Raw genomic sequence first — 25,596 nt, 5'->3', positions numbered from 1 at the left:
CTGCCTGCCATTGGGCACGCGCTGCACCCTGGGAGTTGTGGTTTGGTTGCTGGTCCTTGGCGCCATCTTGCCGCCGTATCACATGATCAAAAAGGGGGCGGGGCTGGAATGGGAGATGAAAACGTAACGAAGCTTCAAGGTTTTGAGGCAGTGTTAACAAGTCAGAGAATCAGAAGAGTTGGAAGGGACCTCAAGGGACATCTAGTCCATCCCTTTGCCATGTAGGAAAAGCACAATCAAGGTACCTATGACAGATGGCCATTCAGTCTCTGTTTTAAAAGTTTCCAAGGAAGGACCTTCCACCTCCGGGGCAGAGAGTTCCACAGTTTATTTATTTATTTATTTATTTATTTATTTACAGCATTTATATTCCGCCCTTCTCACCCCGAAGGGGACTTAGGGCGGATCACATTGCACACATAAAGGCAAACATTCAATGCCATAACATAGAACAGGGACAGAGACAGACGCAGGCACCAGTTGAACAGCTCTGGGATAGCCAACACTCCAGAAGACAGGAGCAGAATTCAAAACGATCTTAACAGATTAGAGAGATGGGCCGAAACAAACAAAATTAAGTTCAACAGGGACAAATGCAAGATACTTCACTTAGGCAGAAAAAATGAAATGCAAAGATACAGAATGGGGGACGCCTGGCTTGACAACAGTATGTGTGAAAAAGATCTTAGAGTCCTCGTGGACAACAAGTTAAACATGAGCCTACAATGTGATGCGGCAGTGAAAAAGGCCAATGGGATTTTGGCCTGCATCAATAGGGGTATAGTGTCTAGATCCAAGGAAGTCATGCTACCCCTCTATTCTGTCTTAGTCAGACCACACCAGGAATACTGTATCCAATTCTGGGCACCACAGTTGAAGAGAGATGTTGACATGCTGGAAAGCGTCCAAAGGAGGGCGACTAAAATGATTAAGGGTCTGGAGAACAAGCCCTATGAGGAGTACTTAAAAGAGCTGGGCATGTTTAACCTGCAGAAGGGAAGGCTAAGAGGAGACATGATGAGGGCCATGTATTAATATGTAAGGGGAAGTCATAGGGAGGAGGGAGCAAGCTTGTTTTCTGCTGCTCTGGAGACTAGGACGCGGAACAATGGCTTCAAACTACAGAAAAGGAGATTCTACCTTAACATTAGGAAGAACTTCCTCACTGTGAGAGCTATTCGGCAGTGGAACTCTCTGCCCCAGAGTGTAGTGGAGGCTCCTTCTTTGGAGGCTCTTAAGCAGAGGCTGGATGGCCATCTGTTGGGGGTGCTTTGAATGCGATTTCCTGCTTCTTGGCAGGGGGTTGGACTGGATGGCCCATGAGGTCTCTTCCAACTCATTCTATGATTCTAAGGACCTTCCACCTCACTCCAGGGCAAAGAGTTCCACAGTTGAACAGCTCTGAGGTGGTTCTTTCTAATGTTCAGGTGGAATGTCCTTTCCTGTAATTTGAGCCCATTGCGCCTAGTTTCAAGGGCAGCAGAAAACAAGCCTGCTACTTTTCCTTATGACCCCCTTTCACATACAGTAGAGTCTCACTTATCCAAGCTAAACGGGCTGGCAGAAGCTTGGATAAGCGAATATCTTGGATAATAAGGAGGGATTAAGGAAAAGCCTATTAAACATCAAATCAGGTTATGATTTTACAAATTAAGCACCAAAACATCATGTTTTACAACAAATTTGACAGAAAAAGCAGTTCAATACACAGTAATGTTATGTTGTAATTACTGTATTTACAAATTTAACAGCAAACTATCACGATATATTGAAAACATTGACTACAAAAATGGCTTGGATAATCCAGAAACTTGGATAAGCGAGTCTTGGATAAGTGAGACTCTACTGTATTTATACATGGCTATCATGTCTCCTCAAACTTCTCTTCTGGGAGCTGCAGTGGCACAATGGTTTGCTGACCTGAAGGCTGCCGGTTCGAATCCATGAGATGGGGTGAGCTTCCACCTGTCAGCTCTAGCTTGTGGGGAAATGAAAAAAGCCTTCCAGCAACACATCCAGGTGTCCCCGGGCAACGTCTCTGAAGACGGCCAAATCTCTCACACCAGAAGCAATTTGCAGTATGTTCACAAGCTGCTTCTGACACGATTTAAAAAATCACTTCTGCAGGCTAAGCATACCCAGTTCTTTAAGAGGCTCCTCATAGGGCATGGTTTCCAGACCTATGATCAGTTTAGTTGCCCTCCCCTGGACACATTCCAGCTTGTCAGTACAGTAGAGTCTTGCTTATCCAATGTAAACGGGCTGGCAGAATGTTGGATAAGCGAATATGTTGGATAATAAGGAGAGATTAAGGAAAAGCCTATTAAATATTAAATTAGGTTATGATTTTACAAATTAAGCACCAAAACATCATGTTATACAACAAATTTGACAGAAAAAGTAGTTCAATATGCAGTAATGCTACGTAGTAATTACTGTATTTACGAATTTAGCACTAAAATATCATGATAAATTGAAAACATTGACTACAAAAATGTGTTGGATAATCCAGAATGTTAGATAAGTGAGTGTTGGATAAGTGAGACTCTACTGTATTTCTTTTGAACTATGGTGCCCAGAATTGGACACAGTATTCCAGATGAGGTCTAACCAAAGCAGAATACAAAGGCACCATGACAGAGGAGAGCAACCAATCAGTCAAGCATGGGCTTTAAAGCTGAACATCCCACTCAACATGTCAAATGTTTGGAAGAGTAGATTACCATACAGTTCAGGCATACTCCGTTTTGAAATTAAATTGATGATTTTCCTACCTCCATCACACACTAGCAAACTACCTGTTTTATTCAGGTTTTTATCCATTTTATTCCATTGATTTGCCATCATATTGTAGAGAGTTGTTCCTGCCCATTGTCCCTCCCCAGTTTTCTTTGTGAAAAGAAATGCCTCCTCTCCTGGACTATGATTTTTGTTTTTGGGTTATAAATCTCATTTCCTAATTGGTTCTATCATAAACACATGGGAAAGGTTTATTAAACTGCAAAATGTGTATGGATGTGGGTGAATTACAGTACCCAAAATTGTGAATCAATCACCCCAAACCCTGCCAGTATTCAAAGTTGACCATGATGGGTCTGTGTGCCAAGTTTGGTCCAGATCCATCATCAGTGGGGTTCAGAGTGCTCTCTGGGTGCAAGGTGAAATACAACTCCCACCAGGATGGGTCAATCCCCCCACAAACCCAGTATGTTCTGTTGGGCCATCTGTGTGCCAAGTTTTGTCCAGCTCTATCATTGGTGGGCTTCAGAATGCTCTCTGGGTGCAGGGTGAACTGCAACTCCCACTCGGGTGTCAGTCCCCACACAAATCCCTCCAGCATGTTCTGTTGGTAATGAGGGTTCTGTATGCCAAGTTTGGTCCAGATCAGACATTGGTGGGGGTCACAGTGGTGTCTGAAAGTGGGAGGCAATAGGAAAGCTGCCTCAAACATACACTGCCACATACATACATACTTCACACACACATATATGCATACACACAAGCACACATCTTTAAAGTAGTTTTCCTCCTTACTATATAGAATTTTTAAATATGTATATACACACATATACATATTTTTAAAATCTACATAAATAAAATAGAGAAGAAACCTACTTTAAAGATAGCCAATTGAAATTAATTTAACTGACGATTTTCTCTCATTCTTTTCAGCTTTGAAGTATTGCACAGCCCAACAAAAAAAACATGGTGCCATGGTTTTAAGGCATATTTCTGAGGTTATTTGTAGCACTCATTCATAAAATTGCATTGGATAGACAGCATTAGTTCTGGTTTCTTAGATATAGTTATATTTTTCTATGGGCAAGCTGATGGCAACTGGTAGATGGCATGTGTTCTGTCTCAAAAACTAGAGCTGAATGGGGAAACTGCCATTTTTGGAATCCACAGGTCAAATATCTTTATGTTTGTCCTACTCTATGTAGTTTATTGTATTATATTTTTATTGTATTATTTATGTTGTGAGTCGCCCAGAGTCCCTTTGGGAGGTGGGGCAGGATATAAATAAAGTTTATTATTAATAATATTATTATTCATGAAATATATCCAGAAACTGTTATAACATGTGAGATACTAAACTGTGTGTTGGTCAGTGTTACAGAAATAAAATGAAAAACAAATGTGTGTTGGCAGAAAGACCATACGAAGTCTGTAGGTATTAAAATACACACAAATCTGATTTTAAAAATACTAGTGTGAAACAGATATACTGCTTTGACAACTTGCATATACATCTTAAGAGAAAAACAACTCCATAACCCTTCTTTTCACACATAAGCTATTGTTTGTTGAATTGCAGAATTCTAGAGTTAGAAGGCATTGTGGAAATTGTCTAATACATTTCTTAAACTGTGGGCCCTGACTCTAAATGAGATCCCCTTAGCTGAATGTTGCGGTCACAAATATTTGGCAACAGTAAAAGGTTTCTAAATGCCACCATTTTACGTAAATCTGTTAGCAACAACATGCAGTGTTTACGGTGGACTTTGCGGAAATTGCTATGGCTGTACTTCATGAGAAGGAAAATCAGCCTGGCTAGCAAGCCTTACAAAATGCTGTTTTCAGTAAATATTTGGTTTTTATACCTATTTTATATATGTGAGGTCACGTAAAAAATTCTCAGATAGAAAAGGATCACGAATGGAAAAAGCTTAAGAAGCTCTGCTCTAATCCAATCTGTGCATAATGCAACAAATTTTGCAACAACATTGGCTTAAATTCCTTCAATCAAGAAAACTGAATCGCCTCCTGACCCTTCTGTCTACTGCCAACTCTTTCAGTTATGATGTTTCTTCTCATATTTCTAACTAAAATTGTCAGTTTTATTGCAATTTCCATCTCTTGGTCTTATTATTTTCCTCTTAAGCAAGGCTGCTTAATAACCTTTAAATGCTTGACCTCGCTTCTCCCTTTCCTGACTCCCAGTGGCAGAGAAGGTACACCTAATAGCATAGAAGGTACACCTAATGGTAGAGAAGCTACACCTAATGGCAGAGAAGGTACACCTAGTGGCAGAGAAGGTACACCTAGTAGCAGAGAAGGTACACCTAGTGGCAGAGAAGGTACATCTAGTGACAGAGAAGGTACACCTAGTGGCAGAGAAGGTACACCTAATGGCAGAGAAGGTACACCTAGTGGCAGAGAAGGTACACCTAGTGGCAGAGAAGGTACACCTAGTGCCAGTGAAGGTACACCTAGTGCCAGTGAAGGTACACCTAGTGGCAGAGAAGGTACACCTAATGGCAGAGAAGGTACACCTAGTGGCAGAGAAGGTACACCTAATGGCAGAGAAGGTACACCTAGTGGCAGTGAAGGTACACCTAGTGGCAGTGAAGGTACACCTAGTGGCACTGAAGGTACACCTAGTGGCACTGAAGGTACACCTAGTGGCAAAGAAGGTACACCTAATGCCATAGAAGGTACACCTAATGGCAGAGAAGGTACACCTAGTGCCAGAGAAGGTACACCTACAGGCAGAGAAGGTACACCTACAGGCAGAGAAGGTACACCTTGTCAGTATCATATTTTCATTTGATGATAACATTTCTATATTTGTGGGATTTTACCTGTAGTTAAGTTTAAAAATAGATGCTGTTTTATCTGTAGTCCCTTCTTTTGTTCTTACGCGTTTTGTTCTCGCTTTTATTGTTATTTTAAATTGCGGTGATCCAATCTTGAGTGTCACATGGGGACTAGAAGGATGAGACCGATAGATTTCTATTTATAAAAGAGAGCTATCATGTCTCCCTTTAAATTTCTCCAAGGCTAAACATATCTATCTGTTTGGCACAGGATTTCGTTTCCAGAACTCACATGTCCTATTTCTTCCAAACACACTGGTTAATAAGGACATTAACAATATGTCAATCAGAACCATACACAGTAACTCAGAGAAAAACTGTTATGTTTCATGAAGTCATGGTTGGCTAAGGGTGCATTTACACAGTAGAATTAATGAAATCTGGAACCACCTTACCTGCCAGAATCCTAGAAATTGTAGTTTGGTAAGGTCCAGCCCTATTTGGCAGAGACTACTAAAGGCTTTGTAAAACTACCATTCCTAGGATACCATTGAGCTAAAAGTGTAGAGCAGTGGTTCTCAACCTGTGGGTCCCCAGATGTTTTGGCCTTCAACTCCCAGAAATCCTAATAGCTGGTAAACTGGCTGGGATTTGTGAGAGTTATAGGCCAAAACACCTGGAGACCCACAGGTTGAGAACCACTGGTGTAGAACAAACAATGTAGATAAACTATACAATATCCTTTATTCATTTGGGAAGAGCACTCAGTTTTGTTCACTCATTCTACCAAAATTAGGTGAGAATCTTCAGCTAAATAAAAAGTCCGATAAAATGCACTTGGAGCATCTTGGTTGATTACAAAAATGGGTAAAATGGCAAAGGGGCTGCATTTAATTTGCAGGCTGTTTGGTATGTTTGGAATTCCAGATATACATTAGTTAACAAAGTAAATGTATTCCTGGACATTACTTCTGTAACAAAGTGGACAGGAATAATCCAAATCTTGTAATGTTCAGGGCACTGAAAATAAAACCTAGCAAACTTTTGGACTCAAATTCAAAGAAGTTAGTGAAGTGGACTGGAGCAATATGTCCCTTGTATCCTTTAGCATGTTGTTTCTAAACCTTGTCTTCCCCAAAAGCACCTCCATCTGGAGTATATTGCTACAGTCCAGCCTGAATGAGACTAAGGCATGGCGACATTCTTACTCTCTGATTAGTAGGCAAGTAGATGATGAACTAAATTATTTGAATATTTGACAGCTGAAAGGAAGGCAAATGACCTGGTGAGATGTCAGTGTATTCATTCAGAATATTAAGCTCAAGAACAGAACCTTAAGCTGGCGCTGAAATATATTACAGATAATGATATGAGCTTTTAGTGATAGTATCACACTACCAAAAGTTTTAATGTTTGTGGCAGCAAATTCAGTTCATTTCTGTCGCTTTGCTCTTTGAGTAACCTTCCTTGAGGCCTTTGTTTGTAGCTTTTGATTGATAAGTATTGTATAGGTTGGATAGAGTGGATAGATAGAGGGCACTATTACTGAGCAGGTGGAATGTACTAAATAGCCTTTTTTGTCACTTCTAATATTTTTATTTTGCATTCATTCTGATCAACATGATTCAACACAGTATCTTCCTTTCTAGGTCAAGGAAGCCTTTTAAAAAAAACACCATGTTTATTTGTATGTGTGTGTTGTTTCTGCTGTGGAGGAGAGAGAGGACCTGGATGACCTGTTGAGTTGTCCGAACAGCTGAATGGCATCTTAGGGGCCAGCCTGAGCTTCTAGTTTGCTGGAGAGGGTCCATCGTGCCATGGACTCTGGGTGTGAGAGCAAATTCTCTGCATTGTTGACAAGAGATTACACAAACACTTTTGCTGTTACACAACAGTCCTTTGGCTGTTCTCCTGAAGTGCCAGCAGGGGAGTCACAACACAACTTCAGTTCCAGATAGCCCAAGAGACAGGACTTACTTTCTGTTTTGTAGGAGAACAACAAAAAATCACTGCTTTTCAATGTTGCCCACCTGGCATTGGTTAAATTGATGTTAACACATCTTGGTTGATAATTATTCACCCTTCTCATAATACTCCCAATGTGATGTTAGATTGTAGAATCCAACCACCAGGCACTAAATAGAACCTGTGAAAATATTTAATGCAAGGTTAAAAGTAAATGTTATGGTTGACTATGCTTATAACGTGTGGCCTTAGTAACAGCCAATAAAAAGAGATGCTAACTTCACCCCCTTATTTTTGTCGTTATTTACCTTCCATCAGAGCCCAGCTCTTAGTAAGACAGCCACCCTTTTCTAAACATAGAAAGGGTTGGGTCATTGTAAATGGGCTGAGAATAAACAGATCATGTTGGGGCTGGAGTGGTATTAAATCAGTAATAAAAATACATCCCCAAGATGATGGGGTGAGAAGATGTGTCTCAAGATGTCCTGGAAGCTTAGCTCCTTATACTTACATAGTGTGGATATGTACTCTGCATTTAATAGCAATGTATTTTAAACATGCTTTTTAAATGTAAAAATTATAGAAATAACCCTTACTTTATATAACTTTCTTTCAAATTTAGCTCTATGGACTGTTTTGTTTCCCCATGCCCTGGGAAAACTGCTTTATACTGAGTGAACATAACAAATATGACACTTTTTAAAGAACTGATAACACTTGGCTTTTGCCTTATATTTGTGTGTAAAGATCAAAAGTTGTGTTTGTAAAATAATAGCTGCTTGTTAGTTACAATAAAATTATGACTAACTCTTGAAGGCTCTAGAGCGGCATTGTTAAAAACTCTCTGAAGCCTCTGACGCACTGGCCTACATAAGTTTACTTTCACACCAAGCCAACAACAATAATCGTCTATTGGAAAATGAGTGATAATGTGTGGATGTTTACTGGAGAGTGAATAGAGGACTTCAAATCTTGCATGCCCTCTGTAAAGCTCTTAGCGTCAGCTGCAAAGCTGGCTGGTACAGACTAATTGGGGCTAAGATTGCAGGATACTTGACTATTCAGATAAAGCTTTTGGCACATTTTGTACAGAGGAAAGTATGATAGTCCAGTAGGCATGATGATTCAATTGTATGCCCAAACATTTAGATGTAGCTTTCTATTGGGATGTCATCCTCTCAACAATGCCTCAGATTGTCACCCATGTGATGTCCTAGCAAGCAAGATAGAAACTGTTTTCTGCCTAACAAGGATGAGCTCCTTTTCTGACTTATGGCAAACTTAAGGCGACCCTAGCATGGAGTTTTCTTGGCAGATGTTGTCTAGAGTCAGTTTGCCATTGCCTTCCTCTGAGGCTGGAAGAGTATGATGTGCCCAAGGTTCTCCACTAGGTCCCCACAGCCGAGTAATGTTTTAAACCCTGATTTCCAAGTATCCCAATCCAAAACTCAAACTACTATACCACATTGACTCTCATGATACTTGTTCCTAAGTTTGTGACTTTAGGAAAGCCATAGAGCCAGCAATCCTCAGTCTTGACACAGCTATCAGATGACTGCAGGGTGCACTAAAAATGGCCAGCTGCCATTTACCCAACATCACAACATCATGGAACTTGTTGACAGTATTTGGGTGATTAAATAATCTCTTGTCGTTGTCAAACAGTGTCACTTGATCGGCCAGCTGAAAACATTTAACTCATCAATTGACTGATGCCCTGACACTAAGCAAACACAACAACCCACCTACAAGTTGGAGTAGAAGGTGGTCAGATTTAGGGACATTATATGCACTTGCTGAAAAAAGATGGCAAAGGTAGGTGATCATGACATTTTCCCCTTCTATCCTTCTTCCCTGTGGTGTAAGCTAAGCAAGGTCATAGCATCAAAACCAAGTTGAGCAGTTGGGTGCATAGAATCATTCCCCCATTCCCAATCCCAACGGCCTACAGCTAGCTATTTGTGGACTTTGGCTATTGTTAGCTAAGAATAAAAACTGAGCTGTGCAAACAGTACATTAATCTAGGAACAGCATTTCCAATGTGGCCCTGTCACAACAGTTCAGATAAGCACCTTGGCTAAGTCTTCGTCCCCCTTTAGATCTTCACACCTGAGCTATCAGTTTTCAAGCAACTTTTTAGAGTGGCAAAGGATTAGAGCTACCAGCACCTGCCCAAAGGTCAGGAAGACTGACAAGCAGCAAAGTACATCCAGTGCTCTCTTAACAAAATTTAATGTTTTGACTCCAAACCACGAACTGCACTTTGCGAGGATCCAAGAAAACAAATCCTTTGGCAGTAACAAGACTCTCTCCTTGGCTGTTAGTGATAAAACGGTCAACTCTTGTGAAGTCTAGGGTGCTGCCCTCAGTATCAGATCAACCCCAGCTTCTTGCCTAGTGGTGAGCAGAGATCTTGTGCTCCTCGGCCTTACAATTATGTTTGTGACCCTACACATCTCTATATATACCTGTGACCCTGCGCATCTCTATATCTCTATCTTTAGTTGTCATCACAGATAGTTTCATGTTTGTAACGAGACAAACATAATTGTTTTCTAATATCTAGGTAACAAATTAAGTGGTAAATCCACCTTACTCTGTTTCATAACATCTTTTTATTTCATCATTCACACAATATTTTATAGCCCCCAAAACAGCTTATTAAATTGAAGGAAGTATTTTGCAAGTCGGCTTCTCTACATTAATTGAAATAAGTTTTGCTGCTAAGTCAAAAGAGCTGTTTACAAGACAGTTGTTTTTACAAGTTTCCTAGTATCCCTTATGTACTATTTTCCAATGTCTGTCATGGTCTCTTTTGGGGGGAAAAATCCAGAAGTTTCCCAACCTGTCATTCTTCAGATTGCTCATAATACAGTGTTGGAGCCATAGTAAATCTGGCAGGGATTAAAAAAAAATGAGATACAATCCATTCTGGATCAAGCACATAGTACTGTTATGATAAGTGAATCATATAGTTCTAATTTGAGTGAATTCTTAAATGAAATGCGATTTATTTACAGTAACAGTACTAGCTCAAGAAATGGCAATTCTAAATCCTTCAACAAATGAGTAGAACCTTACATATTATCTGACTAATCCAGAATGGATTAGATCTAATTTGAATCAAACTGCTTACCTTCACAAAAAAAGTATGTAATAGTAAATTTATTGTGAAAATTCTTTTGTTTATATCATGGACCCCAATTATAGTGTCAGAATTCACAGAATCATGGATTGTTATAATTGCAAGGGAACGGAAGGGCCATCTATTCCAAACTTTCTCCTTTTACCATGCAGGAATACACAGTTTAAGCACTCCACAAACATGCTCTGTTTAAAGACTTCCAAAGAAAGAAACGCAACCAGTATTTCAGGCAGTTTATTCCACTATCAAAAACTTTTTACTGTATAGAAGTCTTTCTAAATCTTTAAATGGAGTCTTGTTTCTTATCATCTGAATCTACTGATTTGTGTTCCAATCTCCAGAGCAGCAGAAAACAAACCACACCCCATTTTATGTATGGCATCCTTTCAGGTATTTAAAGATAGGTATCATGCCATCTCATAGTCTCCAAGCTAGACATACCCAGTCCCTAAGTTGAACTACATAAGGCATGGTTTTCAAATCTCTGATCATTTTTGTTTTCCTTCTCCATACACATGGTAGTTTATCAATATTCTGGTGTCCAGAACTGGACATAGTATTCCAGGTGAGGTCTGACCAAAGCAGAACAAAATGCAACGTTGATCTGGAAATTGCTTCTGTTGATGCAGCCTAGAATTGCATTTACTTTTTTTGTGGTCACCAGATCACATTGTTATCTCTTGTAGCCTGCCTAAATCCCTATATCTGTTTCACATATACTACTTTCAAGGTAGGTGTTACCTATTCTATAGTTGTATATATTTTCCCTCTTAGATGGCACATCTTTTATGTTTAAATTTGTTTTGCTACTTTCCAATATGTCAAGGTCACTTTGAATCCTGATCCTGACCTCTAGGATATTAAGTCCCTCCTGCTTCTCTTCTCTCAACCCCCCCCCCCCCCCCAAATTATAGTCTGCAAATTTGTTGAGAATACTATCCAGCAAAACTAAGTGCATTCTGGCATACCTGTTGAAGATCAGTGGCCCAACATGTGAAGTTACTTTCCCATAGAGACCCTTCTTTAGAAGCTATTAATCGATGGCATATGTTAATCTATTTTAAACTAAAGCTGAGGTCAGTGTGCGGGGAGATGGGAGGAACACATTCATGGTCCAGGTGGCAGAAAAACTATCCAGGCTTATTTGAAACTAGCCTCCAGATGATGGTATCAACTTTACTTAGTTTACTCTGTTTTAAACTCTCCAAGCCCTGCCAGCTCCACTATTTCACCACAGGGGCTGACAGTTTAATGTCTCCCGCACATAATTTGCTTCCCAGAAGCTACCAGCTGGAAATATACAGGGATGCTTTGTAAGGCACCTGAAGCAAAAGCAGTGACACTGATGATGGATGGACACGAGATGTGAAAAGGTGATGAGGTTTTTTTACCTTTTCTGCTGCAGGATGCAATTGTCTGCAGTAGATTTCCTTATAAATAGTCACTGTTTCTTTGCATTCGACTCTTCATTATATATGCCAATACTGTACCAAACTGCTGTTAATGTCATTATGAGATACTTTTGATGAAAAAGGAAAAAGCAGCAACTAGTCTGGTTATAAAAAAGAATGGTGATTTCCTCCCTTTCATTTGCAGCAAGCAAGCAAGACAAAACTGTGCAGTTGAACCTGCTTATTCACAAATTCCACCATCAACAGCTTGAAAATATTTTTGAAAAATTCGAAAAGCAAATCTTTGAAGAAGCAGTTTGCCATTTTATATGAGGGACACCATTTTACTACTTCCTTCTATATAATGGGATTTGAGCATCCATGAATGTTGGTATCTACAAGAAGTCTTGGAATCAAACCTCAGAGGACACTGAAGGCCCATTATACAAACATTGATTCTCCATTAACAAAACTCAGAAGTGTTTCTATTCTCTTCAGTCTGCTGTCCATAGGAAAGCAGAGATGCTTAGCACTCCTACTGACAGTTCTAGAAACCAATGTAGCTACAGAATTAAGTGAAGAAAGCCAATATTGGATAACTTCAATTGCTTAGGTTAAATTTCTTATTGCTTCAATTTCTTAGGGATTTTCATTTACAAAATATAGTCCCAGCTTCAAGAGACATAACCTCTTCTTTCTCTAGTGTAGAGCCCCATAAGTAGAAGATAAATTTGCATGTGCTCCAACATCACAGATGAAACAGAGAGACACGTGACCAAGCAACATCAGAGTGCAGTGAATATGGCCGAAGTTGTTCATGAGGAATAACACACAAACTAGAAAAGGCTGCAGCAGTTTGATTTTGCCTGAGCCTCTTGGGAAGAGCAGAATGTTGCCCTCTCTTCTCCTCCCTTCTGAGATAATTGATTTCAAGCTACTTTAGTACTTGGAAATCTATGTACACTGGTCTTAAGTGTAGATAAGTCCACAAATTCCAAACAAGCTTTTCAAGTCTGTGACCCCATGGTTTGATCTCTCTCCTTAAGTTAATCAAAAAAGAGGACTATATTTTTCTCCCACCCATCTGCTGTGGCCATCTTCAGCATTGAGTTATATTTAGCAGTTAGTGCGTGAGAGGATGCACCAGACCCAGCCAAACTGGCCGCTTGTTAATCGTTTCCGGTTACAGCTGTTCTTGGATGTCTGTGTTTCATAGATTGAAGAGCTCCATGCTGGATAAGACTCGAGAAGTTAAAAATCATTCAGGGTGTGGGACAAGTGTGATGTATAAAGAAGCACCCCCTCTTCAGAGCAACCATTTTGGATCAAAGGCACTTACTCTGCTTTGTGACTTATTTGGTTTGCATTGATTATGGAAGAGCTTGGAAAATTCTGGCTGTAGAAGTTGTCATCCCCAAAAGTCAATTTCCCAAGCTCTTTTTCTGGGAGAGTTTTTTGCTATGACTGCCAGATATCAGGACCCAGAACCTTTTCTTCTAGTCCTCAAGACAAATAAAAGAAATCTCAGGGTGAGGGCATTTCTTTTATTATCCTTGTGTGTTTTTTTTATCTGAATGGTGCATTTTGTGCAGCTAAGGATGATGCCAGATATATCATGCTTCGTGAGAAGGGGAATGGAATGGCTCTATACTTGCAGCACAATGTGACGACAGAATTGTAAATGGATGGAGTAAACTAGTATTTCAGATTGTAGGCAAGAGATATTTATTCTGAGTTCTACCCTAGTATAAATTAGAAGAAGTGGTAGAGCAGGACACACTGTGTGTTGTTTAAAAAGAAGTCTAGAATAAGGAAGCATGTTTTAAATACAGTGGGCCCTTAGTATCTATAGAGGTTTAGTTCCAAGACATGCCATCAATGCCAAAACCCATGAATGAGCAAGTCCCATTATATACCACAGCATAGTGAAATGGTGTCAATTACTAAAAATGGCAAAATTTACAGGTTTTTTGAAGATTAGGTGGAGGTTCAATCCATGGATATTGGAATCAGCATATGGAGAATGCATAGACATGAAGGGCCAACAATCATAGCTTGATCAGATAAAAAACTGAGAATTTTGTTCCATTATTTTTTTTATCAGAAAATTCCTACATTTCATTTTAAATTTAATGGAAAGACTCTGTGATTTTTGTAATGAGTGTGAGGGAAAAAATGGAACAGATGGATTAATTTCTGAAGTAGTACAGTGTTCCAGCCAAGGATTAGAACACCTAATTTTACTTAAACTCAACATCTTTATTTACAAATATACAAACTGAGTCAGTAGTACAACAGCATATAGACAAGTGCATAGGCAAGTAGTGATAAAATCACAGCAGCATCAATTGCTTGTCCATGCCAAGCAGACTTTGAATGACAGGACACCATGGGCGACAATAAGAAATACGCATTTTGTAAATTTGAGCAGTGCTGTTGTGGAAAGTAAGGCAACTCGTTTCCAACCCATTCATTCAAAGGCCATTCTAAGTGAACTCTATTTGGTCAGTTCAAGAAAAGGTGAGAAGAAATATCAAGGTTTTAGGGCCCAGTACATGTGACTCTGTGGCTCCTTTATTTCCAAGATAAGAAGGCCAACTAGAAGAGCCTAAAACCAAATCTATGGATTTCTGATCTAGAGTTTGAAGATAGGACTAGAAAGGCAACATTGCTATGAGTAAAGGAGGGTGAGAGTCCCTGAGGTATTCTGTGCTTATTGGGGGCAACTTGCTTTATTTTCTGAAAGTGGTAGCTTTTTCTGTGTTGCTCTGGCCTTGTTTTCTCCCTACCGAGAACAAGGTATTGTCTTGATGACGAATGATTTTGGTCCCTCAACCACTACGGCAAGATTTTGAATTGGTGGTACCATCTTCACCCTTCTCCACTGGGCTAGCCTGGTCTTTAGCATCGCCGACTGATGCCAAGAAGTTCCCTGCTGGACCAGACACGGCTCTGGACCTCTGGCACCAACCATGGTAATTTGATGTAATTCATGACCTCTTTAGCATGACTACGGTGAGCTGGGTTGGGTCTCAAGAGACCCTGCAGCATCTCCAATGCTTCGGGGGTGAAGCGCTCCCAATGGGGTGGCTGTGGGGCAAAGCGGGGGCTGCGATGCCAGGTGACAAAGCTGCGGTAATGCCGGTCAGCAGGAATAGCTGTGAGCCACGGGAAGTAGCCAGTTAACACGCAGAAGAGCAGCACTCCCAGCGCCCAAGTATCAAGGCTGGGTTGGGCCTCCATGCGAGTTTTAGGACCGAGAACACACAACTCAGGTGCTGTGTAGGGCAGGCTCTCGGGCAAGGCTTCAATGGCCCGGCCTCGTGGGCAGCTTAGCCCAAAGTCTGTCAGTTTGATGCGCCGACATTCAGGGTCACACAGCAACACGTTCTCTGGCTTGACGTCACGGTGAACCAACCCCTTGGTTTCCATGTACTCCAGGGCACTGGCAAGCTGGAGGACACAGCGCTTCACCCGCTGCTCAGGTATACCAACCTGGAAAAAAACAGGAAAATCCAAAACTCAGACAAAACTCCCTGAAGTCAGTGAGAAATGTCATGCATTACTCCTCAGTTTTCCACAGAGAATGTAAGGAGTAAGTAAAGCCAGGGAAAAGAACATTCTAAATCTACAATACGGAGGGGCACCTGCTCAGAGTCCATTGTATCATTACAGTCGTAAGGTAGATTTTTCAATATCTTAAATGGTTTAGAGAAAGGAGATGCTGAGGCATGAGAATGAAGAATACTTTGTCCCCTCTATTTCGCTCTCATCTCGTCATTGTATGTATCTACACTGTAGAATTAATGTAGTTTAACACTGCTTTAACAGCCATGGCTCAATGCTATGGATCATAGTTGTTACTTGATGAGCCCTCAGCCCTCTTTGCTAGGGAAGCCTCTTTGCTAGAGAAGACTAAATACCTTGTACAGTGCCCATGATCACACAGCATTGAACCATGGCAGTTAAAGTGGTGTTAAACTGCTTTAATTCTATAGTGTAGATCAAGGTTCCCCAAATTCATCCCCGCAGGCCAGATGTGACTCTTCAAGGTCTTTTACCCATCCCCCATCCTAAACTTTAGACTTGACCAAAGTCTGAAACAAAGGCACACAACAACTACTACAACAACAATAACCCTAATTAACTTGACTATCTCATCAGCCAAAAGCAGACCCACACTTCCCATTGAAATACTGGTAAATTTATATTGGTTAAAATTGTCCTTCATTTTCAGTATTGTGTTGTTCCTTCATGTCTTTTTGCACTACAAACAAGATATGTGCAGTTTCTTTCCTGTTTTTTTCCAAACTATACTTAGGTCCCCCAACTGTGGAGGGACTGCAAACCGGCCCACTGCTTAAAAAGTATAAGGACCCCTGGTGTAGATGCATGCTTTGAGGCTGTTTTTTTTTTTAAGTGAAATGAGGAAAGATCTAATAACTTTGGAAGGCATAATTTACCAGTTGCCATACTTGGCTATCGGTATAATTGAATGTTTGGTTCTCGTTACCTGTGGTACCATGAGAGAGAAGAGGTCCCTGGATAAAGCCAATTCTTGTGCAAAGACGTAATGTTTAGGGGTTTGAAAGGCAATTCCCAGTGCTGTGGCAATGCAAGGATGAGCCCCCAAAGTCAGTGCGATGCAGTATTCGCTCAAAAAATCTTGCAATTCGGTATTCTTCTTGTGTACAAATTTCAAAGCCATGGGAGTTCCTGAAAGAGGAGAAACATTTAAAATGTTAAGTTTATGAATGAGTTCTCACTTCAAATCAGCTTGCATCCTTTCATATAAATTAACAGTCTGCTTGTCTGTCTATCTATCTGCTAATTATGCACTTATGTCAAAACTGCCATGGCTCAATGCTATGAAATCATGGGAATTGTTGTATTGTACGGTCTTTAATCTTCTCTGCAAAATAGTGCTGGTGACTCACCACACAACAAGTCTTCCATAGTATTGAGCCATGGCAGTGAAAGTGGTGTCAAAGTGCATTAAATCTTCAATGTAGATGCACCTTATGTTACTGCATTCTATTTCTCCTTTTGGAGAGACAGATTAAAATGAGATACATGTTTCTTGGCTTCAGTGGGAAAAATGTCTGTTCTTACCCGTCCTCTATGAGCCCCCTCCCTACTCACCATTTAAACTGCTACTTCACCAGCAATCTACCCTCTTAGGTCTGCCCTCCGAATGCAATAACAAATGCTGGCTTAGATTATGCCACAATTTTCGTGATAGGAGAATACCGTGAATGTCATTTGACGCTGTGAACAAAGGACTGTTCTGTGGATAACGGATAAGGTGACAAACTTGTGGTTGGCTTTTATCACCTCAAAGCATATGTGAGGGTCCACATAATAAAATTATTTCTCTGCATAAACAATCCCCAGAAAAAGCTAGTATGTTGGATAGAAAAGTTTTAGCCTTGTCCTTGATGTGATACGTTTCTAGGAGCATGTATCTGTTTGTGAAGGAGATGGGATGCAGAACTCTTCAATTCTGTAAGCTCACTTGCAATCTGGTATGGTTCAGTCCAAAAACACGTTATCACATCATTGATAATTAAGCTCTATATCGACACTGAAAGAGGAGCACACTGTGTTTTTTTCTTACTACTTATGCCCCTGGTCTCAGCTCTACTGCATTAGTTCCAAATTCTGTATCATAACCTTTTCCATCCCTTCCTCCACCTCGTTGCTTTTGACATACCTTGGAGTTGGTGGACTGCCATTAGTACATGCCCATATGAACCACTGCCCAGTTCACGGAGGATGGTGTAACTACTAGCCACCTCCACCTGAGGTAGGTTCTGGGCTGTCAGAAGCACCATCTCTTCCAGTCGTTTTGCAATGTCGCCAGAGACGAGCTTCATGGCTGCAAAGGGGACAATAAATGTGAATTCAAAAGACTACCAAGAAGCGGTTGTTTACTTCCATATGCACTGTCTTGGATATGTCTATAATATCTTATCAAATAGTGACAATAGATTCATAATTCCATAGTTTCCCTGGGTTTTCAGTTTGAAATAGACACATGGCATAATTCTGTTTTGAACAATAGAAGGTAAACATATTGCCATATGATGGGTGTGACAAAGAAGTCCTGGTGTCACTTCTAAAATCTATGGAAGGAGTTAAACATGAAGTAAATTCTAAACATAGATTGGAAACATATGACAAAATGAGTTGTGCGTGTTTAATTAAAAGAAGACTTAACGGAGGAAAACTAAACAGAAGTGTAACAGAAAGGCACAGTTTTATTCTCTGCTGTCCCAAAGTGTAAGACCAAGTCTAATGGTTTTTAATTTCAGAAAGGCAGATATTGATTGAACATTGGGAGTTCTTTTTTGATTGTAAGAATAGTAAGGCAATGGAACCAATTTCCTGTGGAAATAGTGATGTCTCTTTCTCAAGACATCTTCAAAGAGAGGCTGAACAACCTTGACTGGAGAAGCCTTAGCTGGAGTTCCTGAGCCGAATAGGAGGCTTCCAACTAATTTGTCCTAGAATGAGCTATCTTTCCCATCCCACTCCAATATCTAATATCTCCAAAGTCATACCAAAACAGCTTGTAGTCCCATGTGAGAGCTATAATTCCCTTTGGCACAGCTTCAGAAATGACAACACTGGACAGATGACATAAACAGGGAGCAAAGTATTGGGTTAGGTTGCAGACGTAACTGCCTTTGGAGTACAGTTAGATGCTGTCTGATTTTTATTTTTATTTTTTTCATCTTGGCATAAGCACAAAGCACAAAAGCCTTGTCCTGCTGGGTGTAGAATTTATTCCAAAAGAAGAATTCATTCCAAAAGAAGATCCTTGGAAGATGTGATGGTAGGGGCCTTGCCTTCACCAAAGATCCATGTGTGCAAGAGGCTATAACAGGCATGGACAAACTTCGGCCCTCCTACCTGCTGTTATGAATTGTGGGAGTTGTAGTCCAAAACACTTGGAAGGCCTGAGCTATAGTCAACAATGCAACGTAATTCATCCTGAGGACAATGCTGCAAACAGGAATTCAAAAGACTGCTTTGTGAGGGCCCAGTGCAAATTGCCCTGGTTGCTCTTTCCCTTGAAGCCTTGGCTAGAATTCAGACACTGAGTGGTAAGAAGAGACCCTTACTCTCTATGTGCTGAATGACTTTTCACACCACAATCACAACCAATACAATTTGCAAGTAAGTGGGTTTCAGCCTCAATATAATACAGGTATCTGGTGGATGGGATAGGCAGGGGAAGCAACCTAAATTGTTGCACTTCAGGCAACAATAATGCATTTTCACAACAGCAGCATGTTGGGAATTGCCTCTGCAAGTGCCTTTGAGCTCAGCGTGCATCACCTGCAAATGCTCTTGATGCAAAAAAGAAAACAAGTGAAAGAGGCACTGAAAATTGAATGCGCATTTGTAGCTTTTAAGTTTTGCATTTGCATCACAGTCCCAGGCATTTGCAAGCAGCACTCTGTGACTCAGACACTGACTTACCTGCCACGGTGGAGGTGGAGTACTTGCACCTTTCCTTGTCCAGAGCGTCTTGTTGACTTGCGGGGCTTTTCACCCCTGCCTTAGCTCTTCGATTGCTACCTGCTGCGTGTAGATCCTCATGAGCCTTTTATAGAGACTATTTCCCATCTGGTTCAGTCCAGCCCCACAAACAGGGAAAGAGGCCAAGCCACCCCTCTCACTTTCCTTGCTCTGCTCTAAAAGGTCAGGGCTCTGGAGTCCAAGCAGTTTCATGGGGCAAGATTAGCAGCCACTTATCAAGGTTATTTTTACCTCCAGTGGCCCAGCTGCTTTTATGCTTATGTCCCAGATGTTCCTGGAAAGAAGGATTGACTCTTGTTTCTTCTTTTTCTTCAAGGCATAAATGGCTCAAAGCATATCAGACTTGAGAATAAATACCCCTGCACCTATACAGGCTGATCTTTTTTTTTCTCTTGCTAGTCCAAGCTTCTTAAGACCCACCAAATCACATCAAAACGTAACCATGGGTTGCAGATGTTGCAAGACAGCAGAAGGGCAGCCCCCACTAGCAGTTACTCCTCAGCTTCCCGGCCTTTCCCCTCTTTTAAAGGACAGGTGTTTTAGGGCTTGTCTACACAAATTAAACATGGGAATGTCCGGTAAGCATCCTGAGTCTTTGCTCTCAACCTGACTTTGCTCCACTTGCTTAGAGTTGAGGAATACCCTAGATTACAAGAAGCTCTGGGATCTGTTGGAGCTTTGAGGGCATGTAGACATCTGGATCAGGTCTGTTTCAGCCTGATCCACTGTTCAGATGCACACCCCAGCCATCACCTTTCCAGGGGATGGATCATTCTTGTATCACACTGCCAGCCATAGAGATCCCTATAAAAACATTGCCATTACCTGCCGTGTCCGATGAGGTCAGAATGGGTTATTCTCATGATCAGAAAGAAAGAAGGGAGTCTCAAGTATCTCCTTGGTAATGGTATGTTCACCCTGTTATAATTGCAGCAAACCTAACAGATTTTTTTTATCGTGTCAAAAACAAATTGAGACAAGTTGCTTCTGGTGTGAGGGAATTGGCTGTCTTCTTCAAAGACGATGCCCAGGGAACACCCAGATGTGTTACCATCCTGCAGGAGGCTTCAGGTCAGCAGTTCAGCCAGCACAAGGTTTTAACCCATTGTGCCACCGTGGCCAGTAATATAACAGATAACTGCCAGACACTTGCAGGTACCTCTATGGTCAGCAAGGAGCAACAGCTATGACACACAGATAAGGTAATGAGCCAGAAAGTGAACATATGTCCAGACAGCACTGTCTGGACATATGGCAGGTACATACTGGATCTAGGGCACAAAGACCCTAGCTTTATCTGCCTCACCCAGATACAGCCTTAGTCTATCAATAAGTCTCCTGCTTTAAAAAAAAGTGGTAGATAACCTTCTTTCCTTTGTAATTATGTACTTTCCAGTTAACTTTTGGTAGCAATAGAGAAAGTCTCCTGAGGCTGCAAGATTATTGCATGTCCAAGGTTGCCTGTTGGGTTTCCATTTGACCCCTGGTCTCCTAGACCAGCACTCAGACTACTGTAACATGCTGGCTCCTTTCTCTTGCCAGTTCACAACTATGAGTCGTCTTCCAAACTGCTGAATTCAACTAAAATGCAGGAATGCCTCCTTTAAGAAGCAAATTCTTTTGGATAGCTCTGGGACAAATGTGGCCAAACATTACCAAGGTATGGTCAAGATAACAAACGTTATCAATGAGAAAAAATGCACTAGTTACTGGGAAGAGCAAGATTTTGCTTTCTCCTGGCCTGCTTCTGAGTTAATTGTGTACAATCTATTCTTGTACTTTGCATTCAGTTTGCACCAAAGGGACGTTAACAAGGCTAGTTTTTTCAGTGGACTAACAACGAGAGACCTAAATCTTGTTTAGCATTATCTGTTTCTTTACAAATGAACAGGAACAACAAGCAATAAACAAACAGGAATAATTTGTCCAGCCCTCTAATATTTAAAAAATCTGCTTTTACTCGCCAGGAACATCTTAGTGGAACTTGTTTTCCTTTGGCTAAATTCAAACAGCACAAGCTATCCCTTTTCCAGCCCCACCAGGGCACATTCCAGTGGCTGAAAATAGCCACTGTCCATCAAATAACAGGCAATGCAAAAATTTTATTAAGAAGCTGCCATTTTGTACCATTCCTTTTTCACTTGGGCAGATGCCTAGTTCAAAGGCACAATAGTGCCTGAAGACCACATTCCAAAGAGAAGCCAAGTTATGGGATACTTTGAGAAAGGACACAGATTAAATCAATGAATAAAAAAGCCCTCTCATGATTTATGACTGCCACCAGAATCATAGTATCATATTGCTAGAAGGGACCTTATGGGCCATTGCATCCAACACCCCCTGGCTCAGTGCTAAAGCATCCCCAAGCAAGTTGCTATCCAGCTTTTTATGAAGATGTCCAGAGAAAGAGACCCTATCACCCCTCCAGGCAATTGGACCAAATGTATTTATGAACTTTATAGGGCCTTTATTGATTTGTCATTCACAGCTGTACGCATGGCTGACAGATGCATCAAACACATACCACTTTTGCTCAGATAGGGAGAAAGAGGTTGCTACCAAAAAAAGTAGACCTAGTTTTCACCATGATCATACAGGTAAGTTTTATATGGACCACTTTAAATTACAGAAGAGGCTCAAAAGATTATTCACTCACACAAACTATTTTCTTTAATCATCTATTTAAGATATGAGTTAGAGTTGTCCCAGCCCAGAGGCTTTGGGGTCAAAACTTGAGATTTGGGGGCAAGCTCTAGTAATATCATGTAGCATTATGCATTAAAAGTACCAAGGATCCTTGCTCACAAGTTGTCAAACAGAAAGAGGAAAGGAACAAAGTTAGGACAGACATTTTAGCTAAAGGAGCTGTTCCCAAATCATGGCCAGAAGAGTCTTGAATTTCTGGTTTTTTCAGTTTTTGAAAACCTTGGGTATGTATAATGAGGTATCTTGGAGATGGGACCCAAGTCTGAACAAAAACTGCATGTATGTTTCATGTGCACCTTTTACGCATAGCCTGAAGTTCGTTTATACACAATATTTTAATAAATTTGTGCATGAAAATAGTGCAAATTTGTGCACATTGAACCATCAGAAAGCAATGATGTTACTATTTCAATCTCCCAAGTGGACAATTTTAGAGGGTTTTGAATTCAGGAATTCCAGATAAGGGATACCCAACCTGTGCCTAAATTCCTGATAATTGATCTTGAGGGTGAACCATAAAAAACTCAAAATAGAGAAGGTCTTTCCTAGAACATTGGTTTCGTCTGCCCAGTGGGTTTGTTAATTTACACTATGGCCACTTTGCTGGCTGGAGATTTTTTTATTTTTTGCAGCAAGGCCCATCTGTTTCCAGAAGAATCGTTCATACCCACCTGCTTGGTAGTAACTTGTCCCTCAAGAGGAGACAGATTTGCCCTGACCTTTCCTTAAACATTGGCAGCCTTTGCCTAACATGCGGACTGCCTTCTGCCAATGGGGCTTATTGATGTCCACATGCAAGTTGCCTCTGGGGACGGACGTGGGGGGCTTAAGTGGGCAGGTGTTAAGTACACTGTTTGTTGTGCCCCAGGGCTGGGTTTCCATGGAGAGTCACTCACCGGAATGGTTTCTCACTGGCGAAGCAAAGGGAGAAATTATAAAAAGCTTGTTTCAATATCCAAGCTGAGCTTTTAACAAACCCCACGGGCACTGTAATACAGTCTAAGATGTTTGCTGGGAAAAACAGGTCACCTTTCCTTGTGGTACACCCACACAGCTGTGTTCACTTCACAGCCAGGGCAATGAGTATCAAAAGGACTGGGAACTTGAACTACAGTAAACTCTTAACTGCATGTTGTTTGTTTGTTTGTTTGTTTATTTATTTATTTATTTGTTGTGTCAGAAGTGAATTGAGAGTACAGTTATAATGTATTCTTAAAAAACACAAAGTTAAAACTTCACATTGTACTAGATTGCCTTTGACCAAAAGCTGGCCACTTGGAGTGCGTCTGATGTTGCTGTGAGAAGGTCCCCCATAATGCATGTTCAGGCTGCATTGCAGTAAATGGTCTGTGGTTTGCTCTTCTCCACACTCGCATTCCACTTTGTAGATCTATTTCTTAAGATTAGCTTTGTGTCTTGTGGTCCCACAGCTCAGTCCGTTCAAGTCTCCCAGTCTTCTGTGTGCCCAGAAGGGAATTTCTCATCCAGTACCAGCTATGGATTGAGGTTCCAGGATTTAACCTGCCACATTTGGATTCTCGCTTGCTGAAGTATTCCTGCAAGTTGCAGTACTGCAGGTTACCGATTCAAGGAACAAGTCCATACTATGGAATTGCACAGAGTGGTCAGAGGCATTCTAGTTTAATCCTTTGTTTCATGCACTGGTTGCTCTCTATTTCCACCTTTCCTCTTTATCCTCAGCTCTCTTCGGCTGCTGCAAACTGGGGGTGGAATAACCCACAATATCTGCTTTGAACTGGAATATCTGAGTCCACACTGCCATATATACCAGTTCAAAGGAGATAATGTGGGATTTTATTCAGCTGTGTGGAAGGGGCCTGATTTTGCTTTCAATTAACAAAGCCAGGAAGAGAGGAGTGGACTTGGGTCATCTTTCAGGAGAAAGATGGGGACAAAAATTAAGTAAATACATAAATAAATAATGTTGCCCGTCCCAATTGGCTCAGGCAAAAGCAAACTGCTAGTGTGTATTTTTTTTTCCTAATTAATAATGTGTGAAGTCTTGGCTCTGCCTTTTCCTCTCCTTTGCTTTAGTTCCCCCTGTTTATAGGTTTTCCCAATAGTGTAGATACCTCGCTTTGTATTAGTTTTTGGATGGAGCATAATACCCGATAGAGGCCAACCTTAGTTGGTCTATTCCTTTTGCCTGTACAGAGCTCTCTTGCTAGACTCTTCCTTCTTTCTGCAGCAGAGCTACAGAGACTAGAGGCTTGGGCACTGTCTGGTAATCCTAGGCCCAAGCAATCGAAAACAGACATCCTTAGCACCTGCATCTAGCCAGTATTCATATACCATGAGTCCCAGAGACAACAGAAGCTTTCCTCTAGAGTAAGCTTCACAAGAAAAAAGATTGAGACAATTTATGAGTGCCAGCTTATAAACCATCGCTTTGCATCAGAGGCAAAATACTTTCAAAGACTCCAGAGATGACTGCAACCATCAAAATCTCCTTTCGTAATGTATTGTTCTAAGTTATCTTATAATAGTCCTGGGTGGAGTTAACCCTTTATTCATCTTGTTTTCAGTAAAACTCATTTTTGGTTATCTTTTCACCTTGCCTAAAGCACCTCTGTATGTTAAGGGTCTTGATCTTAACAGAACGTATACAGATAGCCCCCGAGTAAAGCCAGGCACTATTGTTTTTTTCAAAGGCTCAGGTGTGCCATCACATAATGTCTATATTCTTAGCCACATGCTGAAGTCGCTTGGCCACAGCTATTCCAGTTCTCATTTGTAAAATGTTGGATGGTAATCAGTTCTCCACACCTATTATCTATTTCCTTCTGCTGAATACAAAGTGAAGGAGCCCTCATAGGTCTATCCTATAACATGTGATGGGGACCACTATGGTTACCATCAGAATGAAAATTAGACAGAGCTTTCCTACTGTAATTGTAGAGGTGTGAATTTCAAGAGGTATTGCTTGTCATGTAACCTGGTAACATGCAATACTTGCTGAAGTGTCTCCTACACAACCATCAACCACCTCCAGTTTTCACTCTGGCAACCCTTCTAGTCCAGAAGCAATTTCTTATTTCATCACAACCAAAAGGAACACAATGCCTTAGGCCACTTTCCTGAGAGTGTTGCTTGTTTTAATGATCCCAGTTAAGTTTTGCCTGCTGGTGTGAATTGTGTGGAAGCCAACATGCCCTGTTAATTCTGAAGATTTACAGCTGTCTTTGAAGTGTCCTAATGAATATTGCCTCATCTGTTCATTCCCTTTAATTGGGTTACATGATCTCACACAGGAGGTGATCATTGACCTGTGAAGGATCCA

At 40.9% G+C, this 25,596-nt stretch overlaps 1 protein-coding gene and 1 long non-coding RNA gene across 2 annotated transcripts; one reads left to right on the top strand and one right to left on the bottom strand.

Annotated features, from left to right (window-relative positions):
• Positions 1–8,320, top strand: LOC134299878 (uncharacterized). The gene is made up of 2 exons (XR_010007126.1): positions 1–241; positions 7,190–8,320. It is a non-coding gene; the product is annotated as an uncharacterized LOC134299878 (long non-coding RNA).
• Positions 8,321–14,279: 5,959 nt separating this feature from the next.
• On the bottom strand, positions 14,280–19,703 carry LOC100564338 (serine/threonine-protein kinase SBK1). The gene is made up of 4 exons (XM_008116487.3): positions 19,530–19,703; positions 17,755–17,919; positions 16,555–16,757; positions 14,280–15,536 (listed from the first exon to the last, which is right to left on the bottom strand). Exons 2-4 carry the CDS (start codon positions 17,915–17,917, stop codon positions 14,943–14,945), a joined length of 960 nt encoding a protein of 319 aa, XP_008114694.1. The 5' UTR covers positions 17,918–17,919; positions 19,530–19,703; the 3' UTR covers positions 14,280–14,942.
• Positions 19,704–25,596: the final 5,893 nt, after the last annotated feature.

The sequence above is a fragment of the Anolis carolinensis genome, chromosome 6 (assembly GCF_035594765.1).
Source record: "Anolis carolinensis isolate JA03-04 chromosome 6, rAnoCar3.1.pri, whole genome shotgun sequence".
NCBI lineage: Eukaryota > Metazoa > Chordata > Lepidosauria > Squamata > Dactyloidae > Anolis > Anolis carolinensis.
Note: the sequence above shows the minus strand (reverse complement) of the source record. Positions and strands in the feature narration are given on the sequence as shown.